The 16022-nt window shown below is 39.9% G+C and overlaps 7 protein-coding genes across 9 annotated transcripts in view; 4 read left to right on the top strand and 3 right to left on the bottom strand.

Moving 5' to 3' along the window:
- Positions 1 to 716: 716 nt before the first annotated feature.
- On the top strand, positions 717 to 3347 carry Hlc (putative ATP-dependent RNA helicase DDX56). 2 transcript variants are annotated; one of them, XM_076821241.1, is made up of 6 exons: positions 718 to 901; positions 1025 to 1468; positions 1530 to 1789; positions 2187 to 2379; positions 2443 to 2747; positions 2803 to 3347. In XM_076821241.1, the coding sequence occupies exons 1-6, from the start codon at positions 812 to 814 to the stop codon at positions 3164 to 3166; spliced, it is 1656 nt and encodes a 551-aa protein (XP_076677356.1). In that variant the 5' UTR covers positions 718 to 811; the 3' UTR covers positions 3167 to 3347. The 2 variants fall into 2 exon arrangements, with proteins under 2 accessions (XP_076677355.1, XP_076677356.1); XM_076821240.1 differs by having other exon boundaries at positions 717 to 901; positions 2187 to 2747.
- Positions 3184 to 4672, bottom strand: LOC143373742 (protein PBDC1). The gene is made up of 4 exons (XM_076821263.1): positions 4132 to 4672; positions 3927 to 3992; positions 3802 to 3861; positions 3184 to 3721 (listed from the first exon to the last, which is right to left on the bottom strand). Exons 1-4 carry the CDS (start codon positions 4150 to 4152, stop codon positions 3362 to 3364), a joined length of 507 nt encoding a protein of 168 aa, XP_076677378.1. The 5' UTR covers positions 4153 to 4672; the 3' UTR covers positions 3184 to 3361.
- Positions 4673 to 4878: 206 nt separating this feature from the next.
- Positions 4879 to 6960, top strand: Eif2bbeta (eukaryotic translation initiation factor 2B subunit beta). Its single transcript, XM_076821251.1, has 6 exons — positions 4879 to 5077; positions 5139 to 5225; positions 5797 to 6078; positions 6164 to 6320; positions 6386 to 6780; positions 6864 to 6960. Exons 1-6 carry the CDS (start codon positions 5010 to 5012, stop codon positions 6934 to 6936), a joined length of 1062 nt encoding a protein of 353 aa, XP_076677366.1. The 5' UTR covers positions 4879 to 5009; the 3' UTR covers positions 6937 to 6960.
- Positions 6961 to 7140: 180 nt separating this feature from the next.
- On the bottom strand, positions 7141 to 8326 carry Amrt (TM2 domain-containing protein 2 amaretto). The gene is made up of 3 exons (XM_076821260.1): positions 8088 to 8326; positions 7897 to 7984; positions 7141 to 7660 (listed from the first exon to the last, which is right to left on the bottom strand). Exons 1-3 carry the CDS (start codon positions 8225 to 8227, stop codon positions 7331 to 7333), a joined length of 558 nt encoding a protein of 185 aa, XP_076677375.1. The 5' UTR covers positions 8228 to 8326; the 3' UTR covers positions 7141 to 7330.
- Positions 8327 to 8402: 76 nt separating this feature from the next.
- On the top strand, positions 8403 to 12780 carry Su(fu) (suppressor of fused). Its single transcript, XM_076821242.1, has 7 exons — positions 8403 to 8830; positions 9416 to 9508; positions 10648 to 10957; positions 11115 to 11350; positions 11430 to 11663; positions 11923 to 12130; positions 12202 to 12780. Exons 1-7 carry the CDS (start codon positions 8658 to 8660, stop codon positions 12265 to 12267), a joined length of 1320 nt encoding a protein of 439 aa, XP_076677357.1. The 5' UTR covers positions 8403 to 8657; the 3' UTR covers positions 12268 to 12780.
- Positions 12781 to 13207: 427 nt separating this feature from the next.
- LOC143373744 (uncharacterized) lies at positions 13208 to 15731 on the bottom strand. 2 transcript variants are annotated; one of them, XR_013086521.1, is made up of 3 exons: positions 15387 to 15731; positions 14516 to 14633; positions 13208 to 13333 (listed from the first exon to the last, which is right to left on the bottom strand). XR_013086521.1 is itself a non-coding variant. In XM_076821265.1 (2 exons), the coding sequence occupies exons 1-2, from the start codon at positions 15729 to 15731 to the stop codon at positions 14568 to 14570; spliced, it is 411 nt and encodes a 136-aa protein (XP_076677380.1). In that variant the 3' UTR covers positions 14495 to 14567. The 2 variants fall into 2 exon arrangements, 1 of the variants encoding a protein (XP_076677380.1); XM_076821265.1 differs by lacking the exon at positions 13208 to 13333 and having other exon boundaries at positions 14495 to 14633.
- Positions 13288 to 16022, top strand: part of Neur (E3 ubiquitin-protein ligase neur) — a 113783-nt gene continuing 111048 nt past the window's right edge. Inside the window, exon 1 of the mRNA XM_076821224.1 lies at positions 13288 to 13630. Coding sequence (XP_076677339.1) covers positions 13549 to 13630 — 82 coding nt within the window. The 5' untranslated portion in view covers positions 13288 to 13548. The remainder of the gene's footprint in view (positions 13631 to 16022) is intronic.

Below are 16022 nucleotides of genomic sequence, written 5' to 3'. Positions count from 1 at the left end.
ACTTATTTAAAAAAAAGTAAAAAACCGACTTCAAACGTGCGCTAAAAAGAATAAAATAATTTTTTTAAGTCGGTACCAAAATAGAAGCAAAATTAAAATTTTTGCGCGCTCTAATTCCCGGACGTTAGTGTGCTAAAGGACTATAATTGGTAAAGGTTTAGAAATTTATTTAAATTTCTTTCTATTTTGGCACCGACTTAAAAAATATTATTTTATTCTTTTTAGCGCACATTTGAAGTCGGTTTTTTACTTACCTGCGTTTGAAGTCGGGTAAAAAACATTTATTATAAAAAAAGAATCATCGAAATCGATGCATCACACATAATGAAATATACGTGACGAATTGAGTAACCTCCTCCTTTTGAAGTCGGTTAAAAATACAAATAAATTTGCGAGTGTGTGGTGTGAAAATTACGGGAAACAAAGAAAACTATAGTGTTCGGATAAAATCATAATATTTTTTAAAGATGAGGCTTTGGGGGACCTTCTGGGCGTGGCCTAGGTGAGATAATGAGAGCGTTTAGTTTAAATATTTAATACACATATACATTATATAATGTAAATTTGAATTTCACGAAGTATCTGTTCCATTTATCGCTGGCCTCGTGATTTATATTAAGGAACGAAGCATTGATGCTGACAAAAATTGTTTGGTTTAAATTGTTCCTTTTTTACGCGCTCGATAATTTGAAAGATGCGCGCGTTTGGCGCCACAATCGAATACAAATCGACCCCGGTAAACAACTCTACCTTTGCTGACAGATCGACACGTGCCGCTTTCAAAATTTAATTAACAGTTTCTTTATTTAACATGACGTCGAATGAAATCGAAGTAGACGAAGAGAACGAGGAGAAGCCAAAGAATTTCTACGAGCTGGAATTAGATGATCGAATTTTAAAGGTAAAACACCGAATAGTAGCTTCCTTAAAGTAGAAGAGGTTACAATTTCGAACCAATAAAATATTAACCACAGCTCGCGTCTTTTAATTCAACGTACATTTACACTTACATCTAAAATTTCAGGCTGTCGCGAAGTTAGGATGGTTAGAACCTACACTGATACAAGAGAAAGCGATACCATTATTGTTAGAAGGGAAAGATATTTTGATCCGAGCTCGTACAGGTTCCGGTAAAACCGCAGCGTTCGCCATACCGCTGATTCAGAAGATTCTGTTGAATAAACGGAACCAAAAGAAGCAAGAAGTCAAAGGTCTGATTGTAGCTCCGAGCAAAGAGCTGTGTAAACAGATACACGACGTCGTGGCTAGCCTCACTATAAAGTGCAGCAGAGAAGTAAGAGTCGTTGATGTCAGCCCGCAAGTAGATCTAAGCGCGCAGAAACCACTGCTAGCGGAGAAGCCTGATATCGTTGTCGGCACTCCGAGCAGATTGTTACAGCACTTGAAAGCCAACAACGTGAAGCTGAAACAGTCGCTTGAGACGTTAATCGTCGACGAAGCCGACTTGGTACGTGACTTGCACGCGACGCGACGAATTTACGGCTAACAGAATCGTTTCTGTATTTCAGATATTTTCATTTGGATACGAGGACGAGATAAAGAATCTCTTGAATTATTTGCCCACTGTGTACCAAGCGGCTTTAGCATCCGCGACGTTGTCGGAGGATGTTGTGACTCTTAAGAAACTAGTGCTGCATAATCCAGCAATTTTGAAACTAGAGGAACCTCCGTTGGCTCCGCTGTCTCAGTTAGCGCACTACAGCCTCGCCGCGCAGGAAAGCGATAAGGCTGCTATTTTGTACGCTTTGTTGAAACTGAATTTGATTAGGTAAATGTTGAAACGTTAAGGGGTTACACCACCTTGGCCAGGTGAAGAAATATCGCGCCTCGGGGAATTTGACGGTCGGACGATAGAGAATACATTTAAGAACGTCTGTGCAAAATTGTATAAAAATCCATAGAGTTTTACTCAAATTACGGCGTACACCGTTTCGGAAAACGTGGTTTCGAGAAAGACGCATTTAAAGTTTTCGGGATGTTTTGATATTTGAAAAAAAAATGTATATATTATTCAAAGATGTCTCTATCTTTGTTGAAAATTTTTTATAGATAAAAGTGTTTTTGTCACTTAGAAATAAATTCCCACAGATGCGATATTTCTTCGCCCCTTAATGGAAGAAATTAAATTCCAAGGATATGTAGTTTATTCATATTTCTTTGTACAGGGGCAAAACCATTATCTTTGTAAATACGGTGGATAGGTGTTACAAATTGAAATTATTCCTGGAACAATTCGGTATACCCACGTGTGTCTTGAATTCTGAATTGCCAGCAGTTTCGAGGTGCAGAGCAGTCACTCAATTTAATTCCGGGACGTACGACATTATAATAGCGTCGGATGAAAAGTCGTTGGAAGAAGTGAGTCAAATAGTGAAAAGAAGCGCGATTTATAGACCTCTAACTATTTTATTACCGTTCCAGCCTCATGTGGTGAAAGTTAAAAGAGGGAAGCGGAAAAGGGACAAAGAATCTGGAGTAGCGCGCGGCATAGATTTCCAATTTGTGTCGAATGTGATTAACTTCGACTTCCCTTTGGACGTGAACTCGTATATCCACAGAGCTGGGCGCACTGCACGAGGAAAGAACCAAGGGACGGCATTAAGTTTCGTGTCGATAAAAGAAAGACTCCTCCTCGAAGCTGTTGAGGATCAATTGAAGCATTGTTACAATCGGGAAAGCTTGTTTAAGACGTATCAATTCAAATTGGAAGAAGTCGAAGGTTTTCGGTACGTGAAATTCAAGTCTCTTCTTTGGTTTTATTCCTAACGATTCCTTTTACAGATATCGAGCGAAAGATGCCTGGAAGGCAGTGACGAGAATAGCCGTTCGCGAGGCCCGGCTGAAAGAAATAAAACAAGAGGTGTTAAACTGTGCGAAACTGAAAAGCTATTTCGAAGACAATCCAAGGGACCTGCAATCCCTGAGGCAGGACAAAGCGTTGCATACTGTAAAATTACAGCCACACCTAAAGGATGTGCCCGATTACATAGTACCGCCCACTTTGAGGAGGCTCATAGGCGTCGGCAAAAGGAAAAGAAAGTTCGACAGAGAAGCCGCAGGGTCTAGGTCCACCGCTACGCAATCGAAACATCAAGCGCGCGCATCGAATCCGTTAATTAGTCTACAAATAAAGAAATCGAAATAAAAGAGACAAGTACACGATTTTTTTTTTTTATTTAACTTGTTTATTCTTTGTCTTTGTTCACTATAAATAACATTGTATTAAAATGCGTAACTTTGTAAGCCTTCATACATTTAAATTGTACAAAACGTGTAGATGAAAAATTACATACTATTCAAATATTCTTTCAACATGTAAATATGAAGATATCAGTGTGATTTACGATTTCTCTGTAGTCTGTTTAGGTTTGTACTTTTTCCTAATACCATCGTTAAAACCTTCTCTATTCCTGGCAAGCTCGATGGCGTAAAACTGTATTCTAGTGGTAAGTATGCTATTCTCCTCGGAGTAATCTTCGTCGCAGTCAGCTCTTAGCAGTGTACCGAAACTATAATCTTCTATGAAACCCTTGAACTGCTCGCAAAACGGCCTCCACTTTGCCTTCCCTTCCGATGACTTTAACTCGTCTTCGTTTACCTTATCTACTTTGAGGTCATGGAAAACGTCTCGAAAGCTTTTATATATCTGTTCGTCGTGAGGGGTGAGTTTTAAAAACTTAGGATCAACTGAACATAAAAGCTAAAAGAGAAAGGTATTTAACATTTAAATCCTAGCCGTTTCCCATATAGAAATAAATTATCTTAAAATCATGTGTTTACATTAAAATAAATTTCTGCGTGTTCCATTGCTTTCATCGCCCAGATGGCTTCCACGGAAGGCTACAAGAAACGTGCGGATATAGTACATGTTCGATTAACAGATTCCTTATCAAGTCGTAACTTACATCGTTGTCGAACTCATCCGCTGGCCTGGACAATACGCTGGTAACGGCTAACAATTGATCAGCGCTCTAGAAGAGAGATGAGAGTATAAAGACAAACTGTGATTTAAAATAAATCTTGCAAGATAGTCGAGGAAATGCAGAGCAGGTTAAGAACCTCTTTCCAACGAAAGAATGTATGAAACTAAGGTAAATTTATTGTACTCACAACATCCCCGATTTTCGCCATTTTTATAATATTTGAACGTAGGTCGAAGTGAGGGAATTAACAGATAGTTCTCGAGATATTTAGAATAACGTTGCACGCTGGGGGCAGAGAATCAAACTCATAATGCACATGTCACGGAATACACGTGCGATGTAACTGAGTAAAATGACAACGCTAGAGAAACAGAACTGATCATTGCTCCGGTTTCCTTGTAGCTGACGCAGTTGGATTACACGACGAACGATGTATTACTACGGAAATCGTGTGTAAGCAATTTCCTCTTTTAATTATGAACCTCAGACAACGTCCAGGGTCATATGCATTTGTATACTTTCTACAATGTTGGTCTTGTTTAATTCATGAACCAAGAAACGCCGTAACCATCGAACACGACACCTCTCGATTAGGATTAGAAGTCCCATTCAATTTCTGCAGAGGAGAGACTGATTTTATTTATATTTTGAGGATTTCAGCCTGTTGAGAAACTTGCTGAGAGCTATCGTGCAATGATTTCGATCGGCGATATGTAGAAGGATATTAATCATTTGTTGTTTATATGTTTTAAACTAATGGACTTATAATATCGCCGACCAGGGGTGTTGCATAATGAATAATAATATTTCTAAAATTGGTTTAGATTCTGTGTATGTAAATGAATAAGAATATAAACAAATTTGTATATCTCTTTCTATTGAATGAAATTGTTAAGTTTACTAATGTCGCCACTATTTCAATTCGCGTGACAGGAACTTCCATATGATGCGAAGTCTATCGTATAACTCGCCTGTGGTGGTGGGATAAGTTATTCGACTTCTTTTCCTTTTAGTTCGTAGAAACTAATAATATTTAGAAATAGTTTGTAATCAATTTTGACAAAAATGGTGGGCAAGAAAGATGAGGATATTAACGAAGGAGTTTTAAAATTAATAAACGATATTCATTACGGGTGAGAATTTCAGTTCGCTTAACCTCAAGTGAAGCAAACGTCATGGTATTTTATGTTTTAGCGATATCAAAGGTACACACAATATCGTGGTGGCTACTATATCCGTTTTAAAGGATATTATAAATAATACAGAATGGACTACTGCCAAGTAGGAATTGTATTTTTCTTAAGCTAAACGATTTCGTGTGAACCTAAGGACCACTGAATATCGAAGTGTCAATTTTCATTATGAACACGCAATGTGAATTTCTAATAAAGATCGTCGTTGTCAGTGGCGGACTTAACAGGACGGCCGATGAGCAGTTGCCACCTGGGCTTCTGCTCAGAAGGCCCTATCTTAAAAAAAACTTATGATTTTATCCAAGCACTATATTTTTTTTCTATACCTTTCTGTACAGTCACCCCTTTTTAGTAAACTACCTCTTCATTTCCTTGAAAAAATGGGCTCCTTAGAACATTTGCCACTTGGGCCTTTTTTCTTAAATCCGCCACTGGTTGTTGTGAATATCGAATACCTCGTAATTGCTAGGAGAACCAAAAACTGATAATTCTATTTAAAGAAATGAGTGAAAAATAAAGCAAAATTTATTAGCAAAAAATTTTGGATTCTTTATTCATGGCTCCTTAGGTCTGTACATTTTTAATAAAACATACATCATTCTATCGCATGATGCAAAGTGGGAATGTATTATTTTAATCATGTCTATTTATTTTAAAAGATACCTAATGGGTGTAATAACAAGAAACGGAAAGTATTTAGTAGAAGCTATACCTCTGGAATTCTCGATCGGGAATATGGTGCGAAGGATATTGAAAATAATTAGGGAGGAGTACACGTCGGAATTGAAAAACAAAACAGACGAGACAGATCCGCAAGAGTCGTTGCATAAAATCCTCACAGCCGAAGGGGATCAGCAAACCGATTTTAATATGTCGGTGCCATCTCTGAAGTCGGCTCTCATAGAACACATTAATGAATTTGAAGCAGAGTTAGAGACTTGGTTAGTCATAGACAGTAACCCGAAATACAGAGCTGTATTTAAAAACGCATTTTTAGCACGTTACGCGAGAGTATCTTCCTTTTAGCTCTGAAAATATCACCGCGCAAGCTTCCGAGCACATCCATTCTAACGAAATCATCATGACAATTGGCAAATCGAAATTAGTAGAAGAATTCTTCAAGGAGGCAGCTACCACAAGAGCATTCGAAGTTATAGTTGCCGAAGGCGGACCATCTTTAAACGTACGAGTAACGATAAGTCAAATGTGGCGTTGTGTGTACAATTTAAAGTAGTGTTGTGTTTGTAGGGTCAAGAGATGGCAGTAAATCTTGCGAAAGCGAAGATTAAAACCACTTTAATATCAGACGTGGCAATCTTCGCAATGATGTCACGTGTGAATAAAGTAATAATCGGTACGCACACTGTTATGGCAAATGGAGGGTTGAGAGCGGTCTCGGGTTCGCATACAGTTGCTCAAGCTGCGAAGCATTATTCGGTTCCAGTAATGGTGCTACTGCCGCTTTATAAGCTTTCTCCACTTTACCTCTGCTCGCACGAGCAGGATGGTTTCAATAAGCATGTCTCGCCGACGCAAGGTGTAATAAATTGCGCTAATGCACCTCTGTTGGAAAGAATTCATGCCTACAATCCTGTCTTCGACTACGTGCCACCGGAGCTGGTCACATTATTTATTTCAAATACGTAAGGTTCACGAGATTCCGCAAGTTTTATTTATCTTTCTGTGTAATCGTATATATTAACGATGCGATGTATTTTGATTCCAGGGGTGGAAATGCACCGTCGTACGTTTATAGACTGCTTAGTGAATTATACCATCTAGACGACTATGAATTATAAAGCATAAACGTATTTATATTTCTACATTTTGTAGCTTACTACTTTTAAATACCGAACACAAGAATAATGCTCTTTTAAAAAATCCTTTCCCCACAAAAACTAGGTAATGGCAGGGGTTTAAAACAGTTATGAAGAACCGATATATAACTGTTTGAAACAGTTGTTTTCGGAACCTTTTCAATCCCTGGGTAATAGCCGACGATCGATACTCAAACGCCAATTTTTTAACAGAAATATTTATTTACACATTATGTACAGCAGGTATAAATTCATTACACGAAAACCATTCTGTTTCTGTGAGTTCCCGACTAGTTAACGATATAAAAAAAATAGTATACAAACGTTCGCTCTTTTTACATCTCTGGAGATGTCTGTTCGAATTGTATTTGGTGTCCTACACATAAGGATTCCAATTGCTACCGTCTTCGGGTTTCAACGAATCCGTGACGAGGAGAATAATATCGACGACCCACCATACTCCTACTCCGCCGAGCGTTAACAATTTACCTACGGCTGCGCCGGTCTGACCTAAACAGAACCTATCCATACCCAGGAAGCCTAGCAGTATACTATACAGTAAAGTAGTAGCAAAATAATGGTCACTGTATTTTATACAAGGAACTCCTTCCCGAGAGAACGTCTTGGGCCCGTAACACTCGATGTCTGGCAATACGGTGCAAGAGACTTTAGTCTTCTCGACATCCTCGTACCTGGAACCTCCGAACTGAGAGCAGAATGTATAACGAATCATTATCCGATGTACATTAAGCCGGGAATCCACCGGGAAGCTAAGCTAAGCTATGCTACGCGATGCTATGTTTTAACGCAGCTTTTAGTGGAAACGGTTCCATAAGAATGTATTGAAGCTAATTTCTTTAAAACGTAGCATAGCATAGCATAGCTTCCCGGTGGATTCCCGGCTTTACTGCGTGTAACACAAAATTATTAATGCGACTCTACCTTCACACAGCCAAATCCAGTTTCTTCCTTGGCAGTTTTGTTACCCTTGTGATCAATGGGTTCTTCGCACTCTATGAAATCCTTCGGTCTACGTAGAAATACACATTTTTACAGACGGTTGAAGTAAAGGCGATGATAAGTTCAAAGAAATACAGTATTTGAAGCATAGAGCAACTTGCCCGTCTACTCACAGAAATTTGCACAAGACCAACGGCCCCTCGGGTCTGTACTCCTGACATTCCGTGGTCTTATTTACCAGCGCGCTGCCTGAACACATTCGTAAATCCCACGAAAGCCAGGCAAGGAACAGAACCGAGTATCGTAACCTCATCTTGCCGAGTTAAACATTTTTAAACGCACGTCTCTCCTCGAGCTTCATCGAAATCCACCGACAGAGTCCATTTCCAATAACATGGGCGTTTTGTGCACAGCAAGACGCGCGCCTGTGTACGTGCGCAATTTCATTGGATCGAGGCTCCTGTCTCCTCTGACGGGCTCGACTAATCGTGGGGCGCCTCGAACGGCACGGGCCAATCGCCGGTGGAGCTTTCCCTCGTCCCTGGCATCCACCAGCGACGCGCAGCGATTTCGGAGTCAGTCGGTCGTCAGCTTCGGAGGAATTTGTTTTGCCGTGTGTTCCGCGCTCGGTGGAAAAGTGCACGTAGTGGTCGCGCACCGCCGTAAACAAAGTGGATCGCGTGTATCGCGTACTCTCATTGCCCCTTGTGCCGTACACCGCGTAGGTGGAAGCTTTCATCTACATGTACGGAAATATGCGCGAGAGGGAAGAGTTCTGCCGAGGCTTTCCACCGGGACAACTTAGCCAGCCGCCGACGGCACGGGCTCTGGGCCTTGACGCACTCCACAGCCTTTGTAAAGAGATCTATCCCGACCAGAGCAATCCGCTCACTGTCACCGCTGTCGTGAAATATTGGTAAGAATCTCGCTCGTGATAATCGAACGTGACATCTGAAAGCGATCCGCGCTCGCGATAATATACGTGCTTCGAAATCGAATTGCACGCTTGACGTTTCTAACTCGATGACAAACAGGAAGCGTGTCGCTGTAAATATTATACTTACGGTGTCATGCATCTTTTGGATTCTTTAACTTTCGTGTTAATTCAATGGAAATGGGATGAAAGATTCTGCGATTTTTTTTTACCTTGTAATTATAACGAGGATTGATCTTATTTATATTTGAAAGGAAAATGAGTATTGCAAGGTGCTTAATATTCTTGGTGAAGCACCTTTTTTATTCTCAAAATTTTATTATTTGTTGAAATGCATGGGAACAATGTGTGCAGTTGAATTGAAGATATATTTTTGTCGTCATTGATTTTCGTATTTTTCGATCGATGGAGAGGTAAAGAGACTACGATTCTTGATTGGAAAGGTGGTTTGCATGGAACTGTTGCATGGGAAGGGAAGGCGGCTTATATTTAGCCACCCTTAGTCGCATGTACATTTTACCGGATGTAAAACCAAATAACTCGGATTTTCTGTGCACCTTTGCCTAGGTTGGGTGGGCCGGATCCTCTGGACTACATAAGCATGTACGAAAATCCTGGCTGCCCTGAATTAGGCGTACCACCCCATTGGCATTATCTTAGGTAAGCACACTATCGTTACTTATAATCCAACATGTCTATATTTTTCTCCTTGTTTAACTACTTCACAAATTTTCGATCTATTTATATATACTTACACGTATGTTTAACAATTTATCATCACTGATTTCCGCACACTTAATAAAAAAAAAACTTAAACTGAAACTAAAAAATAACCACGTTTGTTGGAAACTATGTTAAATAACTTAGAATATAAATATCTTATAATTGTGTGTTCTTGATGGAAATTCACGATATATTGGCGATTTCTTTTACGGCTCCCGCGATCGTCGAAGCCGCGGGTCGTTCATTCAGAAAAGACAGGTCGCGTTCTTTTTCCCCCCTGTCATAGTATAAGAAAGAGGGAAGAATCCGAGAGTTGAGAAAAAAAACGGGAAGTCGGGTATTCGTCAGTGTCACCCTGTTGAGTAGTAGGAGTGTGCCTCTGTTTGATGTAGGCGCATGCTATTTTTCAGGCACAGTCTCGATGACACGTGTATGCGGCACGCATTTTCTGTCAGAGGGAAATTTCGTTTACCCTACCGCTATGACACGAGGGGTACTTTAAATACAATTATTACGATTCCGAAACTTTGATGTACGTTAAACTGAACGGTCTACAGCGAATTAAAATAGCACGCCTGAGGATAGAAATTCAATTTTTTCGATTAAAGATTCTTGAAGCTGTTTACGTTGTCGAGAGATAAATGAATCCTCGTTTCGGGAATTCCTTATTAAAACCTAGGCGCCGAATGACGAATGGTCCACCGCGAAAGGGTGTTCCTCTTTTTTTTTTTGTAATGCGTCACCCTTCCTTCTTCAGTCTGGAGCAGCTGTTCCAATAGTTCCCTCTTTCTCTATATATAGAAAGTGTATAGGGTACAGGAAGATAAAGTCGTTTAAAATGCGCCGCGTCGGAAATAGACGAGCGGGACTTCCCCTGTTCCGTCTGCCCTATCTAAACACGCTCCACCATTGACTAAATCCAGTCTATTTCTTTCTGGATTAAGTTTAGGGTCATATTCGACCTATTGATAGCCTCGAACGTCTCGTGTTCAGAGAGCTATAGTCCTCAACGTGATCCCACTCCCCGCATCCACTTTCCGGGGCCATTGTACAGCCGTGGTATCTTTTAATTAAAGCTTTGGCTTATCCGATCTGCACGGGGATGGACGGATACATCCCAAGAGTGGCCCGGATTATCCAAGTGGTTTCGGATTCGAGCTGACCTTCAGACTAGTCAGAGAAAGGAATGAGATGACTCCTCCTACATGGCCGGCGAATGTGATGCAGCAATTAGCAAAATATGTTTTTAATTCTGGCAATATGTTGCTGCCGGGTGATCACGTCTCATGGCACGCCCCGCTGGATAATGGCAGCGGTTGTATCACACAAATTTTAATGGGCAAGGATCCGCAGCTACCAACATCTATATGCACGCCTCATGGAGATGTAAGTCGACGGTTAAACTCGGCGTTGCAATGCTTGCGGGAAATTATATTAAACTTAATTCGCGTGTCGCGGGACCGCGATTCTTATTTTCTTGCTTCCTCGCGCAGAGTATTTCCAAATTCTAAGCCCGCAATGAATTTAACGCATACTGTTGCAGGTTTCGTTTGTTCAAATTGTAGGAGTCACTTCCGAAGAATTACAGGCTGCGCAGCATTGGAACGGTTTGGGTCTCATAAATCTGCTGAAGACTAGCCGTGCTTGTGGACCGTGGCTAGTAACAGATATGAGAAGGATGCACTCCGTTATGGAGGACGACCCCTCCATAGCTGAGAAGATACAAACTGGGATAGAGAGGGAAGGTTCTAATTTAAGTGGCGTGTCTGCAAAGTGCTGGCAAGTACCTTTCAGCATTTTCAGAGAAATTCAATCGACGGCTGGAATAAACCCTACGCCGGTGTGTGTGTTTTCACAGGTGGGTCCAAGTGAATAGCGATAAGAGTACAGAAAGTTACAGAGAGAAAAGGAATGAATCTGACGATGAAGACGACGAAGACGACGAAGATATAAAGCCGATTATAAAGTCAGAGAGATTGTCGCCCTGTGAACTAGAGTCAAATCTATCGCACGACAATTTTATCAAAGTCTTACCAGGACTTCATTTGACTTTTAACCTTGAAGCTGGATCTTTATTGCCATTGGCAATAAAGTAAGTGGTTTTAGCTTATAAGGGAGAGTAGGGGAATTGCGAAGGCGGGGTAAACCCGAACACCGCGATATTTGCTGGTTTCGCGATATTGTTACATGATGTAATTAGCTATGTTTAGTACTAAGGAAACTGTCACGACGGAATTAGAGTCGATACTTTTGTTTCAATTTAACTTTTCCCTTAAGTGTTCGTAATTCCCCTACTATTATCAGCATATGCTGCTAATCGAACAGTAAAAATATGTGTCTAATGTTAATAGGGGCCGCGTGATGCACGGGAGGCATTTCACATTCAAATCCATATTGTCCAACACAGCCATTACCATAGTAGCGCCGTCAGTTACCGGCACTCTGGTCTCCACAGAAAATCCATTTGTCGTTCAAGGACCATGGTTACAAGTCTTGCTCCCAGACGATTTGTCTGAGAAAATGGCCGAGGAATTTCAAATCTTAAGTTCGCCGAATCAGGTAAATAGTATTGGATAGAATTCTCGGCGAAATATTCGATTGAAGTGTTTAACGCTTAATACGCTTTACAGATTCAATTGCCAAAGACGTTCTCCTGGCCCGAACACAAATTAACTATTACCGTTGTAAATGACTGAGAGAGTATGAAAGAATCGGTTCACATGTTTCTACGTTTAAGTCGATCTAGGATACGAATTAACGTAAGCAAAGTATTATCCAATCTTGTTACAAAGTGGGTTTCAAAGAAGATATTTATAAGTGCATCGCGCTGGTACGGTTATACGTGCAAACGACGGAACTACAAGACTTCGCATATCAACGTGTAAAAGTAGAGGCGAACTATATTTATATTTTTCGATTCACCTAAAGAATATATCGCGCGTTTTGCCGAGGGAAATTCCGCACGCCTCTATTTTACGCGTTGATGCCTGTTAACAATTCATATTTAATTGTGTACATAATAGAACGCGAATTATAAAGTGTAATTGTATTTGATATACGAGTTTACACATTGTTACACGTAACGGACGTATCTGTAAATAGAGAATCCAAGAAGTCTGGCATGATTTTTGCCCGGAGATTCTAGCAGTTTTTATAAAATGAACGTGTAATAAAATAAAACATAAGGCATAATATTTATAAGAAAATAACGTAGTTTATTTTCTATAAATTTTATACAAACTTTGTACATTCTACGCGTTACATATGCGATCATCCTTGTTCTCTAGGTGTCTCCCCCTCCGTGATTCTGTGGAGCAAGAGAATTTACGAGATTATCGTAACGAAATATAAGGTCCCCTTCTCAAACTTCATTAAACTCGAAATGGACTTTTACGTATTCGTTCATAGCTATCTAGCATCGAAACAAAATTAGCTTCTTAAGAAGGAAAATTGGTAAGCATCAGTGCCCGTATTGGTTACTTCTATACCGTGCATTTTATGTTTACCGAAAAGCAGATATATTCGATCCTCATTTTCTTATCTTTGTTAAGCCTCACCTTCTGTTTTATTTTAGCCGCTGAATTCCTCTTCCGTGGTATCGGCTCGAGGTCGTTTCTCATTACGTCGATTCGTCCTCTTCGCTGTCCTTTTCCGCGAGCCGGGACAATTGCCCTGCCTGAATTTCGCGGCTAGCAACTTATCGTTGTTTGCGTTTCCCCCGCGCTCTTGACCGAGCTGACCGAACACGTGGCCTCGAGGCTTCTGGTATATAGATATGACATTGAATCTATCCGCGCGAATCTATAAACATTCAGTTAGTCTCACGGTAACCGCGGCTATGAACCGACGTGTCTTATAACTCCACGAGGGTATCGGCTCGCGAACGCTATTCCGTTGTGCGCGAATATTTTATTCACGCGTACGCGGCTCGTTATAGTGAAGTGGTGGTGTTAGAACAGAAGCGAGGGATAGAAGAGATGGTGGTAGAAGTGAGGGCCCAGTCGCTCGTAAGGACTGCGGATTTTAAAAGAAGCGATGGTGGTTCACCATCATCGACAGGTAAGTTCAAGCTGAGAATAATACACATACGTGATTTACCTTGTGGTTCGTGAGGTAAGAAAGGAGTGATTCTCTCGTGCAAACAGAAAATTCGTAAATGTAGAATAAACTTTGATTATGTAGATTTCCGTTTTTGAGAAAATCGATTTTAACGATCGGCTAGCCACGCGCGCACGTTACTTCTGACTGGAATAGGTGGGTTTTAGTTGTGGAAATATTTCAGTTTAGTAAATTCGTGTATTTTGAGGATTCCGATTTCATGACCCTGTTTATATTTGTAAATACAGAAAAAACGAAAACAGTGGTCTCCGTGGCCTCGATTTCTTTATGCTTTCAAAACGAAAACAGTGATCTCTATTGCCTCGATTTCTTTATGCTTTGAAAACGAAGCCTCGTACAAAGAAAATTTATTCTATATTTTCGACTTACTTTTGAATAACGAATCTTCTCCTTTCTTAGTTCTATGTACCTTTTATAAGCTGTTCAAAACAATTGGGGGATTAAGCTTCTTGATAATTTAGAAGAATGAATGAAATGTTTAGAATATAGTACTTTATGAAATATAAGAATATTACTATAGTTTTATTCGCTATTCAATTTATATAGCATATTAAAATTTCTGTGCATTTAATATTGTCATATGGAAGTTATATTATAGTAAAAATATTGGAGTGTTGAAGCTTCAATTATTTTGAGCAGTGTATCTAATTTATGTAGAAAAGACACAAAATATTGCCACTTGCAAAACTGCTGGATCAAAAACCAGGTCACACGCGATATACAAATGCCGAGAGTTTAATTTAGAATGTAAATTATTTCAATCTCATTTTTTAGACACTTATTACTTTTATAGAGGAATATAAGATTCGAGAATGTTGTGATTACCTGGCTTTTTTCCCACAGTCTTCCACTGTACACGGGAACAAATGTGCTTTTCTCAGTAGTTCGTCAAACGTGCGTAAGAACGTTTAAAACCTTGGTCGTTTCGTTGCATTCCTTGTTTCTAAAAATTAAAGCGTACGAATTCACTGGTTCGCTTATCATTTATGAGTCTCGAATGAATTTTTCAAACGTAGATGAAAATTTGTGATTTATCGAACTGAAAGTAATTTTCAAACGAATTGAATTTAATCGAATTTCTATAAATTAAAATATTTAGGGTTTTTAGTAAAACGTCCATTTCCATAAAGGAAGTCCATTTCTCAAATCGCCTCAATAGAAAAACCAACTTATTCTAACTACTAATGAAAAATATTATACAGGATGATTCTTAATTGCATCTTAATATATAAAGAGAAATATATGATATAAAATGTGAGAAAAGAACTTGGCATTATTTTGAATGTTATAGCGAATTAAGGAATCAATTTTTACTGTTTTGCCTGAGGTATAATTCATTTTCCAAATTCGTGAATAAGAGAAGTACACGAAAGCAACAACAGTGAATTAAAAATTTTCATTTAAAGTATATCCAATTACTTGTTTCGTCGACGATTAAAGAAACATTTTAACATTAAAAACACCAAATAATTCGTATAGCCTGTACGATCTGCATTGATGATATTTCTTTTACTCATTTTATATCATAGGTACATTAACTCTTTAAAATATCGGCTTTAAAAATTAAAAATCACCCCTATCATTCGAAGGGTTGAAGTTCACGCTCAAAGAATTCAGATCCGCGTTTAGGAATCAATTACTTAATTCCCTTAAAAAGAAAAAAAGAAAAAGATGAAAATGCATATAAAGTCCCTACTCGGTTGAGCAAATTCTTGAGAATCCTAACGGCCCCGATCCAAAAGAGCACGACGATGCAGGCGGAGACAAAGTCCTCGACCTCCTCGCAGCTGATGTTGCTAACGACATTAACGATCCCTCTAAAAACGTTCGCGAACGTTTGCATAGCCTCGATGCAGATGTCCCTTAGGAAGCAGATCACCTGGAAATTCAGGTTCATCACCGCTAGTATCAGCTCGATTATCCTCGCGAGGAAATCGAGAAGGATGTCCAATAACTTGTCGAGGGTTTCCCAGAGCCAGCAGACCACTCGCGATGAGAAATCAACGAACTGCTGCGACGCGCTCGACATACGAACTTTCATGATTGATCGGGGTCGTTCTCAGCAGATCTCTGCTGCCTTTGCATAGCTTATTCGTCGAGTTTTATCCCCTCGTGGCGGCTTACACAGAAGATGCGCAAAAATCTCGCGGTCGACGCATTTTTCGCGTCACGCGACATCGGGAGCGTCGATGTTAACTTCGGATAAATTCAGGGACCTATGCTCTTGTGTTTTTTTCTGTCTACGACGGCGTGCGTTTCAGTGTGAACTGTGACACTGATTAGGATTAGTCTTTATCCCCTTGAATTTGTTACATCGCATGTAGTTGGCTTC

Source organism: Andrena cerasifolii, chromosome 10 (genome assembly GCF_050908995.1).
Source record: "Andrena cerasifolii isolate SP2316 chromosome 10, iyAndCera1_principal, whole genome shotgun sequence".
Lineage (NCBI taxonomy): Eukaryota > Metazoa > Arthropoda > Insecta > Hymenoptera > Andrenidae > Andrena > Andrena cerasifolii.
This window is presented reverse-complemented; position numbering and strand designations above follow the sequence as displayed.

Excerpts from the sequence above, each read along its gene's own strand:
- LOC143373742 (XM_076821263.1), bottom strand. The coding sequence starts at position 4,152 with ATGGCGAAAATCGGGGATGTT. Across the intron at positions 3,993-4,131 it reads TGGCGAAAATCGGGGATGTT|AGCGCTGATCAATTGTTAGC; the intron begins GTGAGTACAATA and ends TCTCTCTTCTAG. Across the intron at positions 3,862-3,926 it reads CGGATGAGTTCGACAACGAT|CCTTCCGTGGAAGCCATCTG; the intron begins GTAAGTTACGAC and ends CGTTTCTTGTAG.
- LOC143373744 (XM_076821265.1), bottom strand. The coding sequence starts at position 15,731 with ATGAAAGTTCGTATGTCGAGCGCGTCGCAGCAGTTCGTTGATTTCTCA. Across the intron at positions 14,634-15,386 it reads TCAAGAATTTGCTCAACCGA|AAACAAGGAATGCAACGAAA; the intron begins GTAGGGACTTTA and ends TTTAATTTTTAG.
- Amrt (XM_076821260.1), bottom strand. The coding sequence starts at position 8,227 with ATGAGGTTACGATACTCGGTTCTGTTCCTTGCCTGGCTTTCGTGGGAT. Across the intron at positions 7,985-8,087 it reads TTGGTCTTGTGCAAATTTCT|ACCGAAGGATTTCATAGAGT; the intron begins GTGAGTAGACGG and ends ATTTCTACGTAG. Across the intron at positions 7,661-7,896 it reads CTGGATTTGGCTGTGTGAAG|TTCGGAGGTTCCAGGTACGA; the intron begins GTAGAGTCGCAT and ends TTCTGCTCTCAG.
- Hlc (XM_076821240.1), top strand. The coding sequence starts at position 812 with ATGACGTCGAATGAAATCGAAGTAGACGAAGAGAACGAGGAGAAGCCA. Across the intron at positions 902-1,024 it reads TAGATGATCGAATTTTAAAG|GCTGTCGCGAAGTTAGGATG; the intron begins GTAAAACACCGA and ends CTAAAATTTCAG. Across the intron at positions 1,469-1,529 it reads TCGTCGACGAAGCCGACTTG|ATATTTTCATTTGGATACGA; the intron begins GTACGTGACTTG and ends TCTGTATTTCAG.
- Eif2bbeta (XM_076821251.1), top strand. The coding sequence starts at position 5,010 with ATGGTGGGCAAGAAAGATGAGGATATTAACGAAGGAGTTTTAAAATTA. Across the intron at positions 5,078-5,138 it reads ATAAACGATATTCATTACGG|CGATATCAAAGGTACACACA; the intron begins GTGAGAATTTCA and ends TTTATGTTTTAG. Across the intron at positions 5,226-5,796 it reads ACAGAATGGACTACTGCCAA|ATACCTAATGGGTGTAATAA; the intron begins GTAGGAATTGTA and ends TTATTTTAAAAG.